Raw genomic sequence first — 22839 nt, forward strand, 5'->3', positions numbered from 1 at the left:
CTGTCATATTGCTGAAAAGTATCTTCCCAATCTTTGTTTTCCGTTGCAAAATAGAACAAATCTTAGAGTCAGAAAGAGTCTAAGAATTTTTAAAGTTTCTTTTATTGTGATTGAGCAGGCATGTTTGCCTAGTTAAGGGTAGAGTGGGAATAAGAAACAGGGTGTCATGTCTCATGCCTTGGTATTTTTTTAAGCTTCCTGTGCCCAGATTTTGAAAGTCCCTATTTCAGATAAATAAGAGATGTTTTCATTTCAGTGTTTATACAGTTGTTGATACCAACAACAAAAACAGAAAAAAAGGCAAAATGATTTGAGAGCTCAGAATATGGTGAATTCTCTGAATAGGTATTTGCTTCTCTCCAACAGTAACCCAAGTCTATAAAGTTTAATGTTCTAGTAGAAGGATTTACTTGAAGGGAAGATCACTTAAATATGTGAAATTTATGAAAAAAGTTCGTGTATCCAGCATCAATCATTATTAGTTTGTGATTGTTCTTGAGAAACATTTTTAATCTTGGTAATAATTTTTAGGCTTTGTATAACTACAAAATAAATCTAGTCATATTCTAAACCACTTAATGGAAGCACTTTCATTTTTCTGCAGTGTTTCCTGAGGTTATAGGCGGGTGTTTGAGGAGTACATGCGGGTTATTAGCCAGCGGTACCCAGACATCCGCATTGAAGGAGAGAATTACCTCCCTCAACCAATATATAGGTAAGTAAGTTTCTGTAGTTTATAAAGGAATTTTTAAGTGAATTCTTTCACATTTGTAAATAAACTTTTGTGAATTGGTTCAATTAACTTTCCTTGGTTATTATAATTTCTTAGTTGGTTGTAATTTACAGAGAACAGTTTTATAAATAGCAAGTTTATTTGATCCAAATATGGAAGAATTTTTCTGTAACAAGGAATAGAGGAAGATCATTTCAGAGATGGCAACCCTTCTAAAGATGTGTTTTCTTATGTAATTTTTATTGTGGCCATAGATCAAGAACTCCTACATTTTTATAGAAAGTCAGTGGTACAAAATTCTGTACTGTTAAAATAGTATTTTTAAAGGCCAATGCTCTATAGTTTTATAAATTAATTTTTGATTGATTCAAAAGATGTTAAACATTTTTGTTTTAAAACTGCACAATAAAATTCAGTTACAATTTTTTTCCTAGTGTAATTGGCAATTTTTAGATTTGGTGTTTAGAAAATGTCTATACACATAGACTTGAGTTAAAGAAATTTTGAAGTAGATGAGAAATTGCAGCTTCTGATGAATTTCCTTCTTTTCTTTTAATAGACACATAGCATCTTTCCTGTCAGTCTTCAAGCTAGTGTTAATAGGCTTAATAATTGTTGGCAAGGATCCTTTTGCTTTCTTTGGCATGCAAGCGCCTAGCATCTGGCAGTGGGGCCAAGAAAACAAGGTATGTAATGTAATAGCTTTGGTAGCTGTAGGTTCTTAGTTGTCAGTGAGACATTTTAATGGATTTTCCTTTTTCTTTTTTTTTTTTTTTAAGTACTTTTTGCTATTTACATGTGGTATTTCAACTTAAACCACTTTTTATTTCTGGGCAAAGCACTTAACGTCCTTTAGCCTTAGTCTCCATATTTATACATTAAGAATGATTAGGTCTTAACCTTTTTATTATTTGAAGGATAGAGGTGTTACTTTAGTAGAATCTGGGCACAAAATAATTTAATACCTGATTTTGATTATATAAGTTGGGCCAAATCATATAGTAAAACAGAATATATACATAATGTAGGCCTTTTATACCACCTAATATGGGTAATAGGTTTATTCATGTTAAAAATGGGATTTCCACCAATTTATTCTTATCAAAATTCTCTGTTTCTATTATTTGTTCTTTGACTTTTCTGTTCATGGGTAATCTAAAGCAGATTACCTGAAACAATCAATATAAATGTACATAAGAATCTTGTGCTGTTTCTTTTATTCTTTGTAGGGTCTTGCTGCAGCATACACTCTTTCCAGATCTCTCATCTGTTTTACTTAAAATATTTTCTGGAGGGTCTACCTTTCTACTGTGAGAAATGGGAATAATTTCTCTCTTGAATGAGATTGCTTAGGTTTCCTTCTAATAAGTATTCTCTTTTGGAGTCCTCTGTCTGGTCTTATCCTTTAGTTCTAGGCCGAGACTACCTTTAGCCAAGTCCTAACATAGCTGTACTTCTTTTTCTTAGGGAATCACTTATTTCCAGTCACAGGCAAGGCTTCTTAACATAAACATCCGCAGGTGCTACCTCTAATTGAGATGTGTCTCTACTCTGTTATTAACAAAATATTGATTTACATAGGATTAAGAATTAGAAATTAAGTACTTACTGATAATGTTTTGTGCTATATTTGTTAATTCTGTTGATTCTAAATTGTCTTTAGTGCATTTTACTTCTTTAGACTTATAACATTGTCAATCTACTGACAATGAAGAGGATACTTGAAGGCTGTAGCTTTCGTGACACTTACTTGTGTATTGTTCTCATGAAAGTAGACTTTGTGCCCAAATGCTAGGATAACTTCTATAAAATCGAAGCCCACCTAGCTCAAGTGGGGTTAGGGGAAATCTCCTTCTCATCTGCTATAGGCATTTTGATTTATTTTTCTGAAACAGCTGGCTGTGAATTGACATCCTCACTACATCCTGCTTTTAGTCAGGTGATTTTGTTAAATTGAAACTTTTCTGTTCAATAGGAGCCTCTGATCTTTTGGGACAGCATAGATTTGCCTTCAAAAGGTGAATGAATGTAACTTAATATGCTAGTGCTTTCTAACCTACTTTTTTTTAGTTAGACTTAAAATGATTTGTTTGGAACACGGACAGGTTGTGTTGAATATATGGAGTTGCTGATTATTGCATCACTAGTCTCTTGTGAGTTCATACATTATATTATAAAAATTCTAAAATGAACCCTTCTTATGCTGGTATTCTTTTGTTTAACTTATTAAGGTAATTATGAGATTTCTAGAAATTTTATCTTTACATTAGGAATAACATATGTAATTTCTTCAGAATATATAGAGCTGTGGATTAATGTCGCAATTTTCTGTGTACACTATCTGAATATATGGAGTAGCAGTAATAATTTGTATAGAAACTCAAAGTAGATTTAAAAAGAGCAATTACCAAATAAAAATGAGACTATTTAAAAGCTTACTTAATTTGTCATGTTGTTTTGATTTGAAAATGACTTTACCTATTGTACTTAATTGTATTTTCTTTTAGGTCTATGCATGTATGATGGTCTTTTTCTTGAGCAACATGATTGAGAACCAGTGTATGTCAACAGGTGCATTTGAGATAACTTTGAATGGTAGGTTCTGAATAGTTTGCATTCTGTGATAAATGTTAAATGATTTATAATAAGTGAGGCTTTTCCATTTTTCATAATATGCTAAATTATCTCTTTACATGGTCCTCACCTACTCCCATGGCTTTAGAATAACATCTATATGATGACCCTTAAATGTATAGCTCTGGAGAGCTCTAGACCTCTCTTCTAGGTGTTATAGCCAGGAATCCTGAACATTACCTACTCCCAAACTGTTGATTACTTGAGCTTCCTGCAATTCTTTTATATTCCAGTTTGCTCCTTCCCTGACATTTCTCACTTATTTAAGGGCACCATTATCATTCTACCCAGTTGCCCATGTCAGAAACCTAGGATAACATCCTAGGTTTCTCCCTTACTCTCCGTATCTAATGGATTACCAATTTTTCTCAATTCTACTTTTTACAGTTTTCAAAAATCTGCTTCTATTTATCTTCATTGCTAACCACCCTAATCCAAGCCACAGTTATCTTGCTACCCTCTAACATATTCTCTAAACCAGAGGTTGGCACATATGGCCTATGAGCTAACAATGGCTTACAATTTTAAAATTTCTTTATATTAAAATTTTTTTAATTCAGGTATAGTTTATTTATAATATCATGTAGGTTTCAGGTATACAGCACAGTGATTCAGATTCTTTTCAGGTTCTTTTCCCTTATAGGTTATTACATAATATTGAGTATAGTTCCCTGTGCTGTATAGTAGGTCCTTGTTGGTTATTTATTTTATAGAAAGCAGTATGTATATGTTAATCCCAGCCTCCTAATTTATTCTTCTTCCCACCCCCCTTTCCCCTTTGGTAACCATAAGTTTGTTTTCTGTGTCTGTGAGTCTCTTTCTGTTTTGGAAATAACTTCATTTGTGTCTGTTTTTTTTTTTTTAAGATTCCACATATAAGCGATATCATATGATATTTGTCTTTCTCTGTCTGGCTTACTTCACTTAGTACGATAATCTCTAGGTACATCCATGTTGCTGGTTGGCTCTTACCTTTTTTTTTTTTTTTTTTTGGCCAAGCCACGCAGCTTTCTGGATCTTAGTTCCCAGACCAGGGATTGAACCTGGGCTCCAGCAGTGAAAGCACCAAGTCCTAACCACTGGACTGCCAGGGAATTCCCTCTTATATTTTTTAATGGTTAAAAAAATCAAAAATACTTTGTGATGTGGAAATTATATGGCATTCAGACTTCAGTATTCATACCTAGAGTTTTGAGTTTCATCATTGAAAAATTTGTGGAAATATATCTCCCTGGTTTTATAAGTACCTATATGGTATCCTTGATTTTGCTTCTTGGTATGTAAAGCCTAAAATATATACTATCTGGCTTCTTACAGAAAAATTTGCTGACACCTGCTCCAACACTTGAGTCATTTAAAAGAAAATTTTTTTAATGCACATTTCATCTTGTTGCTTCACTCCCTCAAATTTATTAAATGGCTTTATTTTGTTCTCAAGATAAAGACCAGAACATTTAACATGGACAAAAGGCCCTGAATGATGTAGCCTAGGCGTGGGCAAACCATAACCCTGTGAACCATGTCCTCTGCTACCTGATTGGTGAATAAAGTTTTATTGGAACACAGCCATGCCCATTCATCTATCTATTGCCTGTTACTGCTTTCAGGCTACAATGAATGTTAAGTAGCTGGGACAGACTATACATCTTCTTGAGCTGAAAATGCTTACTTTATAGTTTCTTGATCCCTGATCTAATCCCTGCCAACCTTTCCAGTCTCCCTTGTACCACTCTTCTATATTTCAGCTTCCACGTTTAATAATCTCTCTCTTTTAATAATAGTAAGTACAAAGGCTCCTTCCCAGCCTCTCATATGTCCCTCTCATAGCATCTTCTAGTTTTAATTTTTACTATACAAATGTGATTTTGTAGCTATTTGTATAGTTCTTTTTATATTTCCCCTACTAGAATGTAAACTCCATGAAAGCAAGAAGCTGAATTCTATCTCCAGCTGTGTGCATAGACAATACATATTTATAGAATGAATGTCTATTATAGAATCATCTTTAATTTGGAAGGGGTGGTACCATTTGTTTTATAGATGTACCTGTGTGGTCTAAGCTGGAATCTGGTCACCTTCCATCCATGCAACAGCTTGTTCAAATTCTTGACAATGAAATGAAGCTCAATGTGCATATGGATTCAATCCCACACCATCGATCATAGCCCCACCTATCAGCACTGAAAACTCTTTTGTAAGTAGTTTAAAAATACAGTAACTATGTATAGGTATCAGTTAATTGTCATGAATCAGCAAGATATTTCATATATTAGCATAATCGATATAGATATATATAATAATAGATATTGCATATATTGTCAATTGAGTTTCCAACTTAAGATTTAACAGATGGTTGTCTTCTTCATTAAAATTTATAAATGACCAAGAGAGTTTGGATCTGCTAAAATTAAAGTAAGGTTGTACTATTAATTTTATGTTTAAGGCTTAATCATTGGGCCTGTAACATCATTTTTTTGACTGTGAACTTCTAATGGCCAGAATTCACATACTATACATATATTGTACATATATACCCTCTCCTTACCTTCAAATAACTAGTTCCTAAAACCATGCAAATTCTTTTCACATGCTCAAGATAGAAAATTTATAAGCAAATGTGGTGAACACAGAGAGGTGTAAGTTAGTTAATTTTGTTTAGCAGAGATGTTCTCAGTTCTTTTCTGATCAATGAGTGGATTTTACAAGAGTGAATTTTGAAACAAAATATTCTTTTTTCTGTGTGTCTTTCAGACATTAAGGGATTTTTGCAAGAGCAGCGTGACTGACATTATGAAGGCCTGTACTGAAGACAGCAAGCTGTTAGTACAGACCAGATGTTTTCTTGGCAGGCTCGTTGTACCTCTTGGAAAACCTCAATGCAAGGCAGTTTTTCAGTGCTGGCACATTTTGGAATTCTGCACATTCGTGGAGTGCAATAATACTGTATAGTTTTTTTTTTCTTCCCCAAGTCCACTTGGTTAATAGTTTAAAAAAAAAAAATGCAGACATTACTACTTGCACTTCTTTTTTCTCGGTCATATTTGAAAAAGTAGAAAATTGAGTTGCAATTTGATTTTTTTTTTTCAACGATGTCTGTTAAGTCTGTTGTGATTTTATACGAATTTTCCTTTTTTATAGTTTAAAATTGATCCTTTTGGGACTAGAGCTGAAGTTCCCAAATACTTTATAAGAGTTTATCAGACATCTCTAATTTGGTCATGTCCAATTTATAGAGTTTTCAAAATATTGCAGATTGTGAACAGCACATTATATAAGATTATGGGGGGAAATCCTATATCCAGAGTACTCTACCAATTTGTGTATGTGTGTGTGTGCGTGTGTGATTACCAGAGAACTACTAAAAGACCAACCACTTTTTAAATCCTGTTAATGTAGTTCAAGTGTCCTGCCTTGACCAATTTAATGAGTTGATTAACTGGGCCTTTATACTTAACTCAATAAAAAACTAAGCAGATGTAAGTTAAATAAAAAGTTTGAGTTTATTGCCCAGCGTACCTATTGACATTATATTTAACAGTTGTCTGCAAAGTTTTGTTTTTGACTCACAGAGAATTTCCTACAGGACATACTTTATATTCACACACAAATAATAGGTCATTTACCATTTTTAGGATGATTGAAACTTGCCTCACTAAAGAAAGGTTAGTTGAACCTCTTCACAACATTGATATTAGGTAAATGGAGATCACTTGTCTAATAATTTAACTTGTCTAACATCATATCAGAATTTTATTATACTTGAGGAACAAAATTGAAAAGTTTTTTATTCAGTGAATTTAATGTCTTTCCAGAGTTCTAAAAGGTAGTTTTTTTTAAAAAGCTTAAATTGATAAAGACTATAAGAGTAATTTAGCAGAAATAGGACCATAATGTAGAGAAATAGTCATATAGCAACAGTCATAACATACTTCATCTTCCCTGTAGGAATAAAAATGGTAGGTCTGGATTTGTTAGTGGAAGTAAAGGGATTTATGGAAAAGTAATGAGATAATTCAATATTGAGTCCACCAAACACTTAGCACAACCTTATACTTCATTTGTCAGTGAATATTTGTTGAAATGCATGTCCGGTAATTATCATGATTGTGACAGCCTCAAGGTGGAGCATACTGTAGTCTCTAGCTGAAAAGAAGTTAGCCTAATAATTCACTGCAGAAAATTGATTAAACGCTTTATCCTTTTAATTAAGGCTGCAGAACTGTTAACCTAAGATCGTACACTGGCAAGAGTCAATACAATTTAAGCTAGAGGTTACTTAGAGATTGTTATTCAGGTGTAATAACATTTTATCTTTGACTAGGGCTTCAAACTTTGTTAACTTGATTTGTACCAGCCCAAACTTCCTTCTGCAAGTTGAACACACTGCTGAGTGTGTGTAGGGTCTTTCTTCAGTGACAGACATTCCACCAGTGACAGTTACACCTTTTGACATTTAGACCTTCCAGACTTGTCTTGGATATTCCCATGTATCTGACAGGCCAACCATGAAGAATTTAAGATTTAATTCTAACTTTTTCCATGTTTGCCTTGGGTGAATAACTTGTCCTTTGGAGAATAGCTTTAAGTGGCTTGGTCATTGATAAAACTCAAGTATTTTGTTCACACCCATTTCAATATTATTTTATGTTTGGCCATATTTAAATCTAAGCTTTAATAGAGTCTAGTGAAAAAATTAGTGGGAAGTGTGAATGTAAAAAAGAAAAACATGAAAAAAGGGAAAGTTAGAAAGCTATTTAGAATGTGGCTTTATTATATTACTAACATTTCAAAATTTATTACATAGTTGCTTACAAATTGGTGTGGTTGTGTAGTTTATAAATGTTTATGTACTCTGTTAATTAGAAGACCATAGAACATGACAGCAGGTTGGCTAATGTTATTGGGGTTTTTAACCATAGTTGCTATTGTGGAAGAGATTACATGTTAGATTAATAAAAAAATGTTGGCAAAACATGGCTTTATACCTCAGCATCAAAATGTGCAAGACACATAAACGCTTTCAGAATATAAATTCATTATTAACTTATGGCACTAAGATCAATGGCAGCAGTTGATCAACCTTTACCACTATCAAAACATAACAGGAGCCTAATGATGATTCTTATTTTGAATGTTATTAGCTGGGGACCTTGATTGGTTGGCATTTTATTGTCATGATTTTAACTAATTTAGATTAAAAAGAAATAGCCTACAGAATTTTAAAGCATGATTTAATATTTCATACTAAGACTTAAAAAAATCTTTTTTGAGAGAAACATGAGGAATTGTAAAGTCTGGGGGCTTATCTTTAAAGCATTGTGAAAATAAACTTTTATTAAGCTGATATGAAAGGAACCCCTCCTTTCTGGAACTGAATCTGTGCTAGAGCACTTTATATGATAACTGTATTTAGGAAATTTTATGTTGTAAAAATTGTTGTCATCAGTAATGTTTTCTAATGGTTTCTTAACCCAACCAGTGCTACACCCCCCTCTCCCCCTCCCAGTCTGGCCCTCCCAGTGTTACCACTCTGGGACCTTAAACTACTTCTTGAGCCTTATGGTCCAGTTTCGTGTGCTTCAGTGTTACCTGAAATTTCAACAGTTCTGTGGTATGTTCTGTGCTGGGGTGGAGCAAAGAGGAACAGTTTACATTATTGACCTTCTTTACCCCCAACCTCCAGAATCCCTGAGAAAGTCATACTAGCATCCCAAAATCTGGAGAGAAATAAAATGAGGACTTCTCTTGACTGATATAAACAGTTAAACAATCTCAGAAGAGAAAGCAAAAGTTCAGATATTTTTCTTAAATCCAGCTGAGCCTTTTCCTTCACAGTCCCAGGCTCCTTTTCCCTAGGCTTAAAAAAGCAAATAGAAGCAGACCCATATCTGAACTGTATCTTGAAGAAAAATAGAAATTGGTCTCATGTACAGTGGGAAGAGTGTTAAGTCACCCATTCTTTGTCAAGGCTTGTAGAATGTCTTCTGTTGCCTTTGTTAAGCATGAGCAAAATAAAAAGAAACAACATGATATCTAGGCAAACGTGTAACAGTAGTGGTTTTAAAACTTTAGTGTGCCTAAGAATCATTAGGATAAATTACTGGATCCCATCCCTAGAGATTCTGATTCATTTGGTCTGAGAGGGGTCCATATAATTTGCACTTTAGCCCAGCTTCCAGATAATGCTGATGCTGTCAGTTTGAGGTCCACACTGAGGAGCCCTGTACCATCATAGGTCAGAGTACAAAAGACTCAGGACAATCTGGAAGGAAATGTAGCTTGTGGAACAGAAGAAAATTTTGCATATTTGCTTCACATTTATGGAATGACTTAATAACAACAAGAAATTCAGTAAAATGAGAACCTAAAAGAAGAAACAGAATGAGATGAGAGGGAGATTGTTTCCAAGAAAACAAATTGAGGACTTAATTGTCCCAATTAACCTGTTTTATCAGTGCAACGTATTTGTTATCCTTTGTTGGGTTAGTATGTTAAAACTTTTGGGGTGGGTATTTTAAAAGGAAATGTTAAATCTTTGAGTATAAAATAACTGATTTGAATTGCCAGGTTTTCTCAAAGTGGACAACATGCCTGCATTAATCTTTATAATGACAACTGATCTTGATTTTCACGTCAGACAAATTATTTAAATTCTTACTAATGCATACTTTTAGTTTTATTTTAGTAACCATAATAAAATTCTTCATATCACTGGAGAAATCCAATCTGAACTTAATTAAGCCCCCCAAAAGTAAAGGATTTACTTTCCCTTAACTGAAAAATCCAAGGTAAAGTTGGCCGATTTCTCCATGAGCCTCCACCATAATTGGGGAGAGGATTGTGGGGGGCTGGGGAGGATGGGAGAGAGGAATGAGAACATTGATAAAGTCCTAGAAAGCACTTTGGTGTAACTTGGGTTACATTCGTATCTTTGGATTCTGTTTCTCACTTGATATCCACGAATAATTTGGTCATGTTAGTTCTTCCTTTTCTCTAATTATTGACTTTACTCCCTCCACCCAACCTCCTTCCTGTTCAGGATCATAACTGTTTAAGACAAGTTTATGGCTTTGTGGTTGTAAGCTGCTGAGACCAAGTGCTTAGCTATCTGGAAATTTTCTGGAGTGGGTGGAGCCAGCACTGGGTCGCTTGGCTTGGTTAGTAAAGTGTTAGAACCTGGCAGGCAGGTTGCTACCAGTACTCCCTGGGGCCACTGGCTATACTCATTTACTTTGTGTCCTAGCAACTCTTATTAGAGGAAAAAACAATTACCGTTCTTGTTTATTCTTGAGTTGCTAAGAGCAGGTCTGTTTGCAGGCAAGTGTACTGATGACATTTCCTCCTAAATATTTTTTTTTAATGTATTAGAAAATGCTGCTGCATTTCATCTTTTAATAGTCCATAGGCTCTCGTGATGAGACACTATTTTTAAGGTATTAAAATATATAATGTATTTAAACAATAGGTAAGTTATCAGTGTGATTCTGCTAGTAAAATTCTGTATTATACAGAACTATGGAAATTTGGTGTTGCAAAAGATTTTTGAGATTTACTTCAGAATTCTGAAGAAAAGACTAGGAGTTAAGTATCTTGCCCTGATTTCTATAGCTTGTGGCAATGCTAAAATGAAAGGAAAACAAAACCCTATACTGTTGGTGGGGCTTGGGGAAGGAGGAGAAAAGCAAAGAGATCTTCGTCAGAAATTACTCCTGGTGGGAAGAGAAGAGACCAGTAACAAAGCAAACTTAAAAATTTAATCTCAGTTTCACTTCACAACTGTTTATTTACTTTTACTTTAGCTATGGTGTGGAATTTTTCGCTTCAACTAAACTGAAAATAAAAGGCGACAGAGTGCAGGGTACCCCAGAAGAAGAGAAGGCAAGTTCCACTAAAGTAGGGCTTCTTAACGTTTGTGCTGAAGCACAGGTCTGCCTGGGACTACGGCTTGATGTGACCCTTTGCAAGATACAGTTTTGCCAAATACTTATTGTAAAATTCATGCAAGAAATTCGCTCCAAATTGTTCATGTTGCTTTTAACATAAAAATTTTGTTTTATTGTACTTAATAACTCCCTAAATCTTCAAGCAAAATTCATATTCCAGGAAACCGTTCCTCCTGAGACTGTGTGTAACCCCTGCTCCATTGCTTATTATTCTTGGTGTGGGTGTGTGAGTGTGCTTGTTTGTACACACCATCTTAGGAAACATGGAGTGATCTACATTACAGTCATTTCCTTTAAATGTACATAAAGTTTATATATAATCTGCACTAAAGCTTTGCACTTAAGAATTATTACAATAACCGAAGAGGATGTGTTCCAGGAAATTTGTATCCAGAAGATGCATGTGGGAAGATAATGTGAGAAGCATAACTGTGAGTTTTAAAATGTTAAAGAGAGTTACAATACCAAAAAACTAAATACTGTCCAGAGTAAAGTAATGACAGACATGCTGATAACATAAGCCTCTGGAAGTCTTGAGGAAGGCTACAATGGTGGTTTTATAAATGTTGCCTATGAATGAGTGGATGGATGGATGAATGAATGGATTTGGTTAAGGCAGTGGTTCACAGCTGGGGGTTTTACTCTCTAGTGGACACTGGTGATGAGACTTTTTTTTTTAAGCCTCTGTTTTATTTGCTTTATTTTTTTAAAAACATCGTTATTAGAGTATAATTGCTTTACAGTGTTGTGTTAGTTTCTGCTGTATAGCAAAGTGAATCAGCTATATGCATACGTATATCCCCATATCTCCTCCCTCTTGTGTCTCCCTCCCACCCTCCCTATCCCACCCCTCTAGGTGGTCGCAAAGCACTGAGCTGATCTCCCTGTGCTATGCTGCTGCTTCCCACTAGCGATCTATTTTACATTTATTTGGTAGTGTATATATGTCAGTGTTACTCTCTCACTTCTTCCCAGTTTACCCTTCTCGCTCCCTGTGTCCTTAAGTCCATTCTCTACCTGGTGATGAGACATTTTTGACTGTCACTCCTGGGAGGGTGGGGTGTGTTGCTCCTGGCATATAGCTGGTAGAGCCAGAGGTGTTGTGAAGCATCCCACAGTGTCCAAGACAGCTTGCTACAACAAAGGATAATCTGGTCCAAAATGTCAGTAGGGCAGCAGTTAACCCTGGGTTAGGAGAGTTGGAGGAGGGTGGTGGGAAAGGAGAAGAAAAAGACTGAGACAGAGACCAGTGGACCAACACATGCTCATGCAGAGAGGGTCCTGGAATGGAGCCTGGGAACCATAGCCTTTAGCTGGGACCTGGCGGGGAAGGGGGGCGGAAAAAGTGATCAGCCTCCGGGGGTGGGAGAGGGCGGCTCTTTTCTAGCCAGGCCTGAAAGGATTTGCTATTAAGGAGGCCTGATGTAGTTTCAAAGGGTCTCCTTTGCCCCCCTGAGTAGTTTTTCCATATTTAAATTTCAAATTACTTCAACAGAGGAAGGCTTCCATTCCAATAATGAAATAAAAAGCTAAATTGAAGGTGACAAATATTTTTTTGGAAAGACTGTCAAATATAACAGGCCAACAAAGAGAAATGGCTCTTATTAAATCCTTTCTGTTTTTGATTAGGGAAAGGAGAGAAGAACTTTGAGGGCTTGAGGTTTGTAGTGGGTCAGAGCAGAGCACAGAAGGGTACAGAAAGAAGAGGCTTCACAGTGTTTTCTAGGGAAGTTCCTGTTTTCTTGGAACTTGTGTGGGAAAGTGAAGCTACATGATCAGAAGCAACTTTGAAATAAATAACTTAAAAAAAAGTGGCATTGGTGTAGGAATAATTTTTCCCCTTGAGACATTTGTATTAATGAGTTGGATGGTAAAAGATGATTAACATTCCAGACTGGTAGAGTCCAGCATTGGCTGCAACAATTAAAATAATGTGTGTTTAAATTCTCCAGGCTTCCACCTTTCCTTAGGCTGACTGAGGGGGGAAAAATAGCTTTGGAGTCTGCACCGAGGGACAAGCAGATCCACAACTTGAAAGTCAGTCGTGTTCTTGGAATATTCCAACTTCAGAATAATGTTTCCATTTAGCTTCTTACAAGCATGTTTTTTTAAAATTAATTAATTAATTTATTAATTTATTATTTTATTTATTTATTTATGGCTGTGTTGGGTCTTCATTGGTGTGTGTGGGCTTTCTCTAGTTGTGGCGAGCGGGGGCTACTCTTCCTTGTGGTGCACGGGCTTCTCATTGCAGTGGCTTCTCTTGTGGCAGAGCACAGGCTTTAGGTGCGCGGGCTTTAGTAGTTGTGGCACATGGGCTCCAGTAGTTGTGGCTCGCGGGCTCAGTAGTTGTGCCGCACGGGCTTAGTTGCTCCGCGGCATGTGGGATCTTCCCGGACCAGGGTTTGAACCCATGTCCCCTGCATTGGCAGGCGATTCTTAACCACTGCGCCACCAGGAAAGCCCTGCATGTTTTGAGGGGTGTCTTTGTGCCAGGTAATGTGGAGGATAACAATTGTGAAGACGTCTAATACAATTGCCGCGTTCAAGGAGCTTATAGTTTAGTTAAACACAGCACAACATAATAAGACCTCATAAAAGAAGCCTAACAAAGCGGGCTACAGAAGCAGAGGGTGGGGCATTGGCTCTAAGCCCTTGAATGTAGAATTTTTGATAAATGGGGGAGGGGGGTTGGGAAGGCACAGAGGAACAAACAGCATTTTAGAGATGGAAAAGAACACAGAGACACAGGGTCTTTGTGATAATTCCTGTAAGGGAAGGACCATAGAGGAGAGGTGTCTGGGAGGGGGTGGGTGAAAGAGGGGTGGGTGATGTGTGGGAAATAGGCTGGAAAGGTAGGTTGGGGAAAGATGATTGAGGGCACTGAGAGCTGAGGAATTGGGCTGCATTCTATGGACGATAGCCAAGGAAGGTTTTTGTGCAGATGAGTAGTAGGATCCGATCTGGGTTTTGAGGTGATTTGGCTGTAGAGAGGATATGGGGGGCTGGAGTGGAGGGGAGGCAGAGGCTCTAACAAAAATATTATTCTGGCATCCTAATAGCATCTCTTCAGATATTTTTGACCTTGGAGATAACATGCACGTGCATGCGCGCACACACACACACACACACACACACTGATTTATTCAATTAAAAATCAGTGTCGGCTTCTGTGGTCATAGTCCCTTTACATTTGGGAGTTTTCTTTTACTTTAAGGTTTGGGTTCATGATAAAGTTTACATTCCCTTAGAATTATCCTCCTTAAATCTAAAGTCTCATGTTTACAATTTAACTTTTAACCCTTGGGTATCATTTAAACTTCTCTTTGTATCTATTTTCTGCTTATTGACTAAGGAGCCTCCCTTTTTGCCCTGAGAGCATGAAATTCACTGTAATTAAAGTGTCTAGTGGATGCGTGTGATTATTATATTTTTTTGCGAATCCACCTTTGCCCTTTGTGATCCAGTCCAGGACATAATCTTGGCTTCAGTCTCCAGGGGCAGTACTCTGTATGTCCTGTGAATATTGATTTCAGGAAGGACACAGCTAGATATTTCTGTAGGGGATTAATTTTTCTTACTCTAAGGAAGGTTGTATGATGGATATTAAACTGATCATTTTCTTGGACTGAATGAGAACTCCATGTCACTACCAATATGAGTAGGACCTAGAAGTCTTGTCTTGCTGAAATCTGCAATCTTGATTGGCCTGTACTGAGCTGCCAGATATATATAGGATCCTCACTCCCTCAGCAGTCAAGATGGCATAATACACTTGTTCTTCTCTGGAGAATAGTGGGCAGTGACTGAAGATTTGTCAAGGGTCACTCATGATGGGGTTGTACCTCTCCATCTTGAAATTTCTGAAAATCATTTAGTTAAAAGATAAAAAAACATGTTGCAAGGGCATTCATGCTTCTGGCCATGGTGGAGTAACTGAGACCTAACTAACCTTCCTGAAGAGATAACTAAAAATAGATGAAATTTGTGAAACAACTACTTTCAGAAGTTGGACACCAGGCAGTGCAGGACTCTGATCCCCAAGAGAAAGGAAAATAGCAATGAACCATATACAACCACCACTTTCAGGCTTTATCTTGGGAGGCTATCTTAGCTCGGGCTGCCATAACAAAATCCCACAGACTGGGTGGCTTGAGCAACAGGAATTTATGTTCTCACAGTTCTGGAGACTAGAAAGAAATAATCAAGGTGCTATCAGGGTTGGTTTCTGGTGAGGCTTGTAGGTAGCTGTCTTCTCACTATGTCCTCACGTGACCTTTCTTCTCTGCCTATGTGGAGAGAGAGATCTGTTGTCTCTTATAAGGACACCAAGCCTATGGGATTGGGGCTCTACATTTATGAATTTGTTTAACTTTACCTCCCTGAAGACCCTATCTCTGATGTATAGTCACACTGAGGGTTAGGGCTTCAACATATGAATTTCGGGGGAAGACAGTTCAGTTCATAACAAAGGCACTTTCCAGGCTAAGATGCAGAGAAGGGGGGATCCCCATCAAAGCACAGTTATGTTACTAAGTTGAGGCAGATTGGAGTTCATGGAGGGGGCTAGAATTTGTAGGGCAGACAGCCATAGAAGAAGGAGCTATGCAAAGAAATGGCCACAAAAGTCTCCATAGGAGTTTCCTTGAGTGTATTGCTGAAACCTCATAAGGCTGGGCAAAGAATGGGGAGTTGGCAAGCTGAACAATTACCTGAGCTCAAAAAGGGCTGGGAAACATTCATGTTCTGAGCTGCTAGAATGGAGAGTTAACATTTAGGGCATTCAGTAGAGACCTCAGAAGGGTCACATCTTGGCAGTAGGGCTAAACTGCCCAGAGTAAAGAGTATCTTAAACTCACACTCATGAATTTAATAACAAGCCTTGAAAGGTTCAACATGATCCGAAAGTAACCAAACTGCCTCACTGAACAGTCTTACACCTTTTGAAGGAATCAACAAAATTCAACACTCCCCAGTGCAGAATTTGCAGTGTCAATCCATTAAAAATTTACTATACATAGAAAGAAGCAAGAAAATGTGAACCATAGCAGAAAAACCAATAAATAGAAAACACCCAGAAATGACTAACAATAGGATTAGCAGACAAAGATTTTAAAATAGTGTTTATACATATGCTCAGATATTTAAAGAGAAACATGAATACAATGATAAGAGAAATTGGAGATATAAAAACGGAACTTCTAGCAATGAAACCATGCAATATCTTATATGAATAATTCCCTGGAGGGGCTTAAAAGAAGATGAGACACTGATGAGAAAGATCAATGAACTTGAAGACATAGCAAAAGAAAGTAAACTGAAAGAAAAATCCAAAGTGGCTACGCCAGTTTACATTCTCACCAGCAGTGTTCCAATTTATCTACATCTTCACCAACACTTGTTATTTTATCTGACTTTTTGATTATAGCCATCCTAGTGTCTGAAGTGGTATTTCATTGTGGTTTTATCTGAAATTTTGATAACTAATGATGTTGAGCATATTTTCATGTGCTTATTGGCCATTGTATATCTTACTTGAAGAAATGTCTATTCAGATCTTTTGCCCATTTTTAATTGGGTTGTTACTTATTAAGTTATACGAGTTCTTTATCCTGCATTCTACACTTCTATCAGGTATATGATTTGCAGGTTTTCTTTTTTTGTGGGTTGTCTTTTTTACTTAATGGTGTCCTTCGAAGCACAAAAATTTTTAATATTGGTGAAGTTCAGTTTATCTTTTTTTGTTGTTACTTTTGCTTTTGGCATCATATCTGAAAAACCATTGCCTAATTCAAGGTCATCAAGATTTTTGCCTATTTTTTTTTGTAAGAGTTTTATAGTTTTAGTTCTTACAGTTGGGTCTTTGATCCATTTTGCATTAATTTTGGTATATGGTTTAAGGAGGGTTCCAAGTTCATTTTTTGCATATGGACTACACTTGTCGAAAAGACTTGTTTCCTCTTTGAATTGTGTTGTCACCTTGTCAAAATCCATTGACCATTCTCAATTCTATTCCATTGTCTAGCCTTATACCATTAGGGCACTATCTTGATTACTGTAGCTTTATAGTATGTTTTGAAATAGGGTTTGATGAGTCTTCCAACTTTGTTCTTCCTTTTCAAGATCGTCTGGGCTATTCTGGGTCCCTTGCATTTCCATATGAGCTTTAGGATCAACTTGTCAGTTTCTGCAAAAAAACTAGCCAGGATTTTGATAGAGATTATGTTAATCTGTAGATTATGTTAAATCAGTTTGAAGAGTATTGTCATCTCAACAATATCAAGTCTTCTGAGAACATGGGTGTCATTCCATTTATTTAGGTCTTTAATTTTTTTCAACAATGTTTTTGTAGTTTTCAGTGTACACGTCTTGAATTCTTTTGTTAAAATTGTACCCAGATATTTTATTGATGGTATCATAAATGGAATTGTTTGTTTAATTTCATTCTTAGAATGTTCATTGCTAGTGTGTAGAAATACAATTTATTTTTGTACATTAATCCTGTATTCTGTAACTTTGCTGAACTCGTTTATTGGTTCTAGTATTTGCGTGTGTGTGTCGATTGCTTAGGGTTTTCTATGTGTAAGATCATTCCATCTGCAAATAGAGATGGTTTTACTTCTTTTCTTTCAGATCTGGATGCCTTTTATTTCTTTCTCTTGTCCTGATGAGAACCTCTCGTACAGTGCTAAGCAGGAGTGGCCAGAGCAGACATCCTTGCATGTTCTTGATTTTGGTGGAAAGCATCCAGTCTTTCACCATTAAGTATGATGTTACTTAAAGCTGTGAAGTTTTCATAGATGTCCTTTATCAGGGTGAGGAAGTTCCCTGCTTTTTCTGCATTTATTTAAACCATCATGTCTCTCCCTCCCCCTTTATTCTACACTATTGTCTATTATATTAATTGATTTCCAGATGTTAAACCAACCTCATATTCCTGGGATAAATTTCATTTGGCCATGGTGTGGTGTATAATCTTTTTTATATGTTACTAGATTTGGTTTGCTAGTATTATATTGAGAATTTTTGCATCAATATTCCTAAGCAATATAGATCTTTAGTTTCTTTTCTTGTGCTATCTTTGATTTGGTATCAGGGTAATACTGGCCTCATAGAATGTGTTGGGAAGTGTCCACTCCTGTTTTTCAGAACAATTTGTGAAGAATTTCTGTCAGTTCTTTTCTGGATGTTTGGTAAAATTCAGTAGTGAAGCCATCTGGGCCTTGGCTTTTCTTTGTGGAAATTTAAAAATTACTAATTTGATCTCTTATAGGCCAAGTCATATTTTCCACTTCTTCTTATATCAGTTTCAGTATTTTGTGTATTCCTGGGAATTTGTGCATTTCATTTAAGTTACCTATTTTGTTAGCATAGTCCATAGTATTCCCTTATAATCCTTTTCATATCTGTAAGTTTTGTGTCTCCTCTTTTGTTCCTGTTTTAGGTAATTTGAGTCTTCTCTCTTTTTTTCCTTGGCCAGTCTAACTAAAAAGGCTTGTCAATTTTGTTGATATTTTCAAGGAAACAACTTTCGGTTTATTGATTTTTTTTCTGTTGTTTTTCTATCTGCTGAAAACCAATAATAAAGAGAAAAACCTTATAAAGCAGCAGGAGGAAAACAAGATACATTGCTTATAGAGGAAGAGGAAGCCCTCCAATACAGAAGATAAGGACACTACACTTAAAGTGGATGCATTGAATTTCTTGTAAAAATTTGGTTTAAAAAAAAAAAAGCATGTCTCCTTTGAGTCTAAATACTGTCAGTTTGATCTCTGCATGAGACAGTATGCTTTACAGGGAAGAACCCCTTCCCTGTCCCCGAATTCCCAGAGTTCTTCCATGGTGGAGGTGATGGTTTTTCCTTCCAGTACAAAAGGAAAAGACAACAAAAAAAAGCAGGCCCTGCTGAGTGTAGGCAGGAGTCTGTGCTGATTATGATGCTTTCGGGAATTTTTTTTTCTCCCTTCTTTTAGCCCTAATCCAGTCATTATCAACCTCAGCTGCACTTTAGAATCAGCTGGGGAGCTTTAAAAAACTACTGAAGCCCGTCTCCATCCTAGACCAACTTAAATTTAGAATCAGATGGTGGAACCAGCCATCTGAGGGGGGTGTGTGTGTGTGTGTGTGTGTGTGTGTGTGTGTGTGTGTATATATAAATATAAAATATATGTATGTGTATATATAAATATAAAATATATGTGTATATTTTATGTGTATATATAAATATAAAATATATATGTATATTTTATATGTATGTATATATATATATGTATGTTGTGGTTTTTTCACTTACATGAAAATTTTTAAATATGTACTGAAGTGACAAGAATAGTGATCTTTAAACTGGGGTTATGAGGACACCCAGGGGTGAAGGGTTCTCCAGGGGATCAGCTTTAGCTGAATATCCAGGGTAGAATTGACACCCCAAATATACTTTGTCCAGTTTCCCCACCATATGAGGTGCAAAATGGAGATGGTTCTTGGTCATGAAACAGATACTGTTACACATACACGCACAAACACTGTTGGGAGGAAGAATTTTCTGTCACCTTAGGTCCTAGTGGTTGGGGCCTGTGTATTAATTGACAGCCGCCAGTTTGAAGATCACTGTCAAGGGGTTTGCAATTCTTTGCTTTAAATCAAATTTTAAAAGAGTGAGTCATAAATTTCCACTAACATTTTACTTTCAATTTATTAAAATTTGTCATGTTGTTTTGATCAATTATGTGCTACTAGTAATTGTAATGTTAACTCAATCAAAATAATTTTTTTGAACACTTACAGCCTTAAGATCATAGGAAGTGAAGTTTAAAATTTTTTAAAATAAATATATACTTTTGTAGTCAAGAAGTATGAGCAGATGATCAGTAGTAGGTCTTCAGGCATAAAAATATATCACAGTCCAATAAACTTCTTTGAAGGAAGTAGGGTGAAAGTGTAAGTTCAAAAAGAAAAAAAAAAGAATGATGTTAAGAAGAGTTAGTTCAGGGACTTCTGGTGGTGCAGTGGTTAAGAATCTGCCTGCCAATGCAGGGGACATGGGTTCGAGCCCTGGTCCAGGAAGATTCCACATACTGCGGAGCAACTAAGCCCAAGCGCCACAACTACTGAGCCTGTGCTCTAGAACCCGCGACCCACAACTGCTGAAACCCGTACGCCTAGAGCCTGTGCTCTGCAACAACAGAGGCCACCACAATGAGAAGCCCATGCACCGCAACGAAGAGTAGCCTCCGCTTGCCGCAACTAGAGAAAGCCTGCGCGCAGCAACAAAGACCCAATGCAGCCAAAAATAAATAAATAAAATAAAATAAATTCATATATTTTTAGTGGATAATGACGGGTATCATATTGCTATGGTATTTAGATTCCATTGGATTCATTTCAGAAAGTAATGTTTTATTTCAAAATGTCAAGATTTATAATACATTGGAAATCAGATTCTTCGCAACTGCTTAAACTTGTGATGAATCATAGATGTCAGCTGAAAAATGTACAAGGGAGAACATGCATTAAAAAAATTTTTTTAAGGGCTTGAGAATGGAAAAGTGAAGATCACTGCTCTAGATGGATTGCTTCGTTTCCTTGTGGAGGGCCAAGGACCATTCACTAGAAGGTAATTTATTTTAAACCTTGTCTTCGTAGTTTAATGAAGCAGAAGTTGATTCATACTTCACAACTTCATCTGTATTAGGACTGATAACTAATAAACACTGCAAAAAAAAGTGTGCTTATGGAAATTACGTGGATGTGTTTTGTATGTGCACTGCACTTGCTATCTATTCTCTGTGAAAGAGAGACAAATATGTCTGTATAGTACAAAGTTACTTTTGCTGTTGTCAGTACTTATCAGTATAGCTTGTCATAGCAATAATTAAATCATTCACTCTGATATCAGCCTCCAGTTCCTGTTAATTTTTAGTCTAATTATGTGACCTAGCTATAATCTATTTTTAAAAATTAATTTTATTTATTATCGGACCTCTCGGCAGTGAAAGCGTGGAGTTGCAACCACTGGACCGCCAGGGAATTCCCTGGTGTGACTTTTATTAGCAGGAAAAGCTACCAATGAAACGTACTTTGGTGTATATTGCTCACACTCTATTAGAACTGCGCAGAGGCCCATACGCTGGATGTGCTCTTACATCTCAGTTCCCCAAGGCTTTGCTGACACGCTTTGCTGCCACCTTTACCTGAAGCAGAAAGTTTTCATTTCTTTACTCATCAGTTACATTGAAGTGCATATATGTATCTTCTCAAAGATGATCATTTTATCTGTTCAAAATGGTACACATAAAATGTAAAATATGCATGAACAAAAGAAAAAAAAAGTGATAATCCTGAGATCAGGAATAAATGGAGACAAGGATTTGTAGTCCTACTTTAAGCTTTAAGTATATCAATAATTCTTTTGAAATTTACATCTGGAAAAACTTGCACATTTAGAGTGTTTTCTTCTCCCTCAATTTATGCAATATTACTATATGACAACTTTATGGCTAGAAGAGTTTAATTTTTTTTCTTTTATTGAAATATAGTTGGTTTACAATATTGTGTTAATTGCAGGTGTAGTGTTAGTTTTCAGGTGTATGGCTAGAAGAGTTTAATTTTTCTTTTGAAGTATAGTTGATTTACAGTATTGTGTTAAGTGTCAGGTACAAGGTGATTCGGTTATACATATCTATATATTTAAGTGTATATATTTTTTAAAATTCTTTTCCATTATAGGTTATTATAAGGTATTGAATATAGTTCCTTGTGCTATACAGTAAATCCTTGTTGTTTGTTTTATATATGGTAGTGTGTATCTGTTAATCCCTCCATCCCCTTTCCCTTTAGTAATCATAAGTTTATTTTCTATGTCTGTGAGTTTGTTTCTGTTTTGTAAATAAGTTCATTTGTACTATTTTTTAGATTCCACATATAAGTGATACCATATGATATTTGTCTTTCTCTGTCTGACTTCACTTAATATAATCTCTAGGTCCATACACGTTGCTGCAAATGGCATTATTTCATTCTTTTTTATGGATGAGTAATATTCTATTGTATGTATGTACCACATCTTCTTTATCCATTCACCTGTTGATGGACACTTGGGTTGCTTCCATGTCTTGGCTATTGTAAATAGTGCTGCTGTGAACACTGAGGTGCATGTATCTTTTCGAATTAGAGTTTTCGTCTTTTGCAGGTATATGCCCAGGAGTGAGATTGCTGGAGCATATGGTAGCTCTATTTTTAGTTTTTTAAAGAACCTCCATACTGTTCTCCATAGTGGCTGCACCAATTTACATTCCCACCAACAGTGTAAGAGGGTTCCCTTTTCTCCACACCCTCTTCAGCATTTATTATTTGTGGACTTATTATTTGTGACCTGTGTGAGGTGATACCTCATTGTAGTTTTGATTTGCATTTCTCTAATAATTAGTGATGTTGAGAATCTTCTCATATGTCTGTTGGCCATCTGTATATCTTCTTTGGAGAAATGTCTCTTTAGGTCTTCTGCCCATTTTTTTTTTTTTTTTTTTTTTA

General features: G+C 36.1%; 1 protein-coding gene across 2 annotated transcripts in view; it reads left to right on the forward strand.

Annotated features, from left to right (window-relative positions):
• The window catches only part of SELENOT (selenoprotein T), a 30497-nt gene extending 19069 nt beyond the window's left edge, over window positions 1–11428 (forward strand). Inside the window, exons 2-6 of one of the 2 annotated variants that reach the window (XM_082459697.1) lie at window positions 605–715; window positions 1293–1419; window positions 3241–3328; window positions 5408–5561; window positions 11167–11428. In XM_082459697.1, the coding sequence (XP_082315823.1) occupies window positions 605–715; window positions 1293–1419; window positions 3241–3328; window positions 5408–5532 (451 nt within the window). In that variant the 3' untranslated portion in view covers window positions 5533–5561; window positions 11167–11428. Of the gene's footprint in view, window positions 1–604; window positions 716–1292; window positions 1420–3240; window positions 3329–5407; window positions 5562–6118; window positions 8925–11166 lie in introns of those variants that run through there. The other variant, XM_082459696.1, reaches the window with a different exon arrangement.
• Window positions 11429–22839: the final 11411 nt, after the last annotated feature.

The sequence above is a fragment of the Balaenoptera physalus genome (genome assembly GCF_965194825.1).
Source record: "Balaenoptera physalus genome assembly, chromosome: 4".
Lineage (NCBI taxonomy): Eukaryota > Metazoa > Chordata > Mammalia > Artiodactyla > Balaenopteridae > Balaenoptera > Balaenoptera physalus.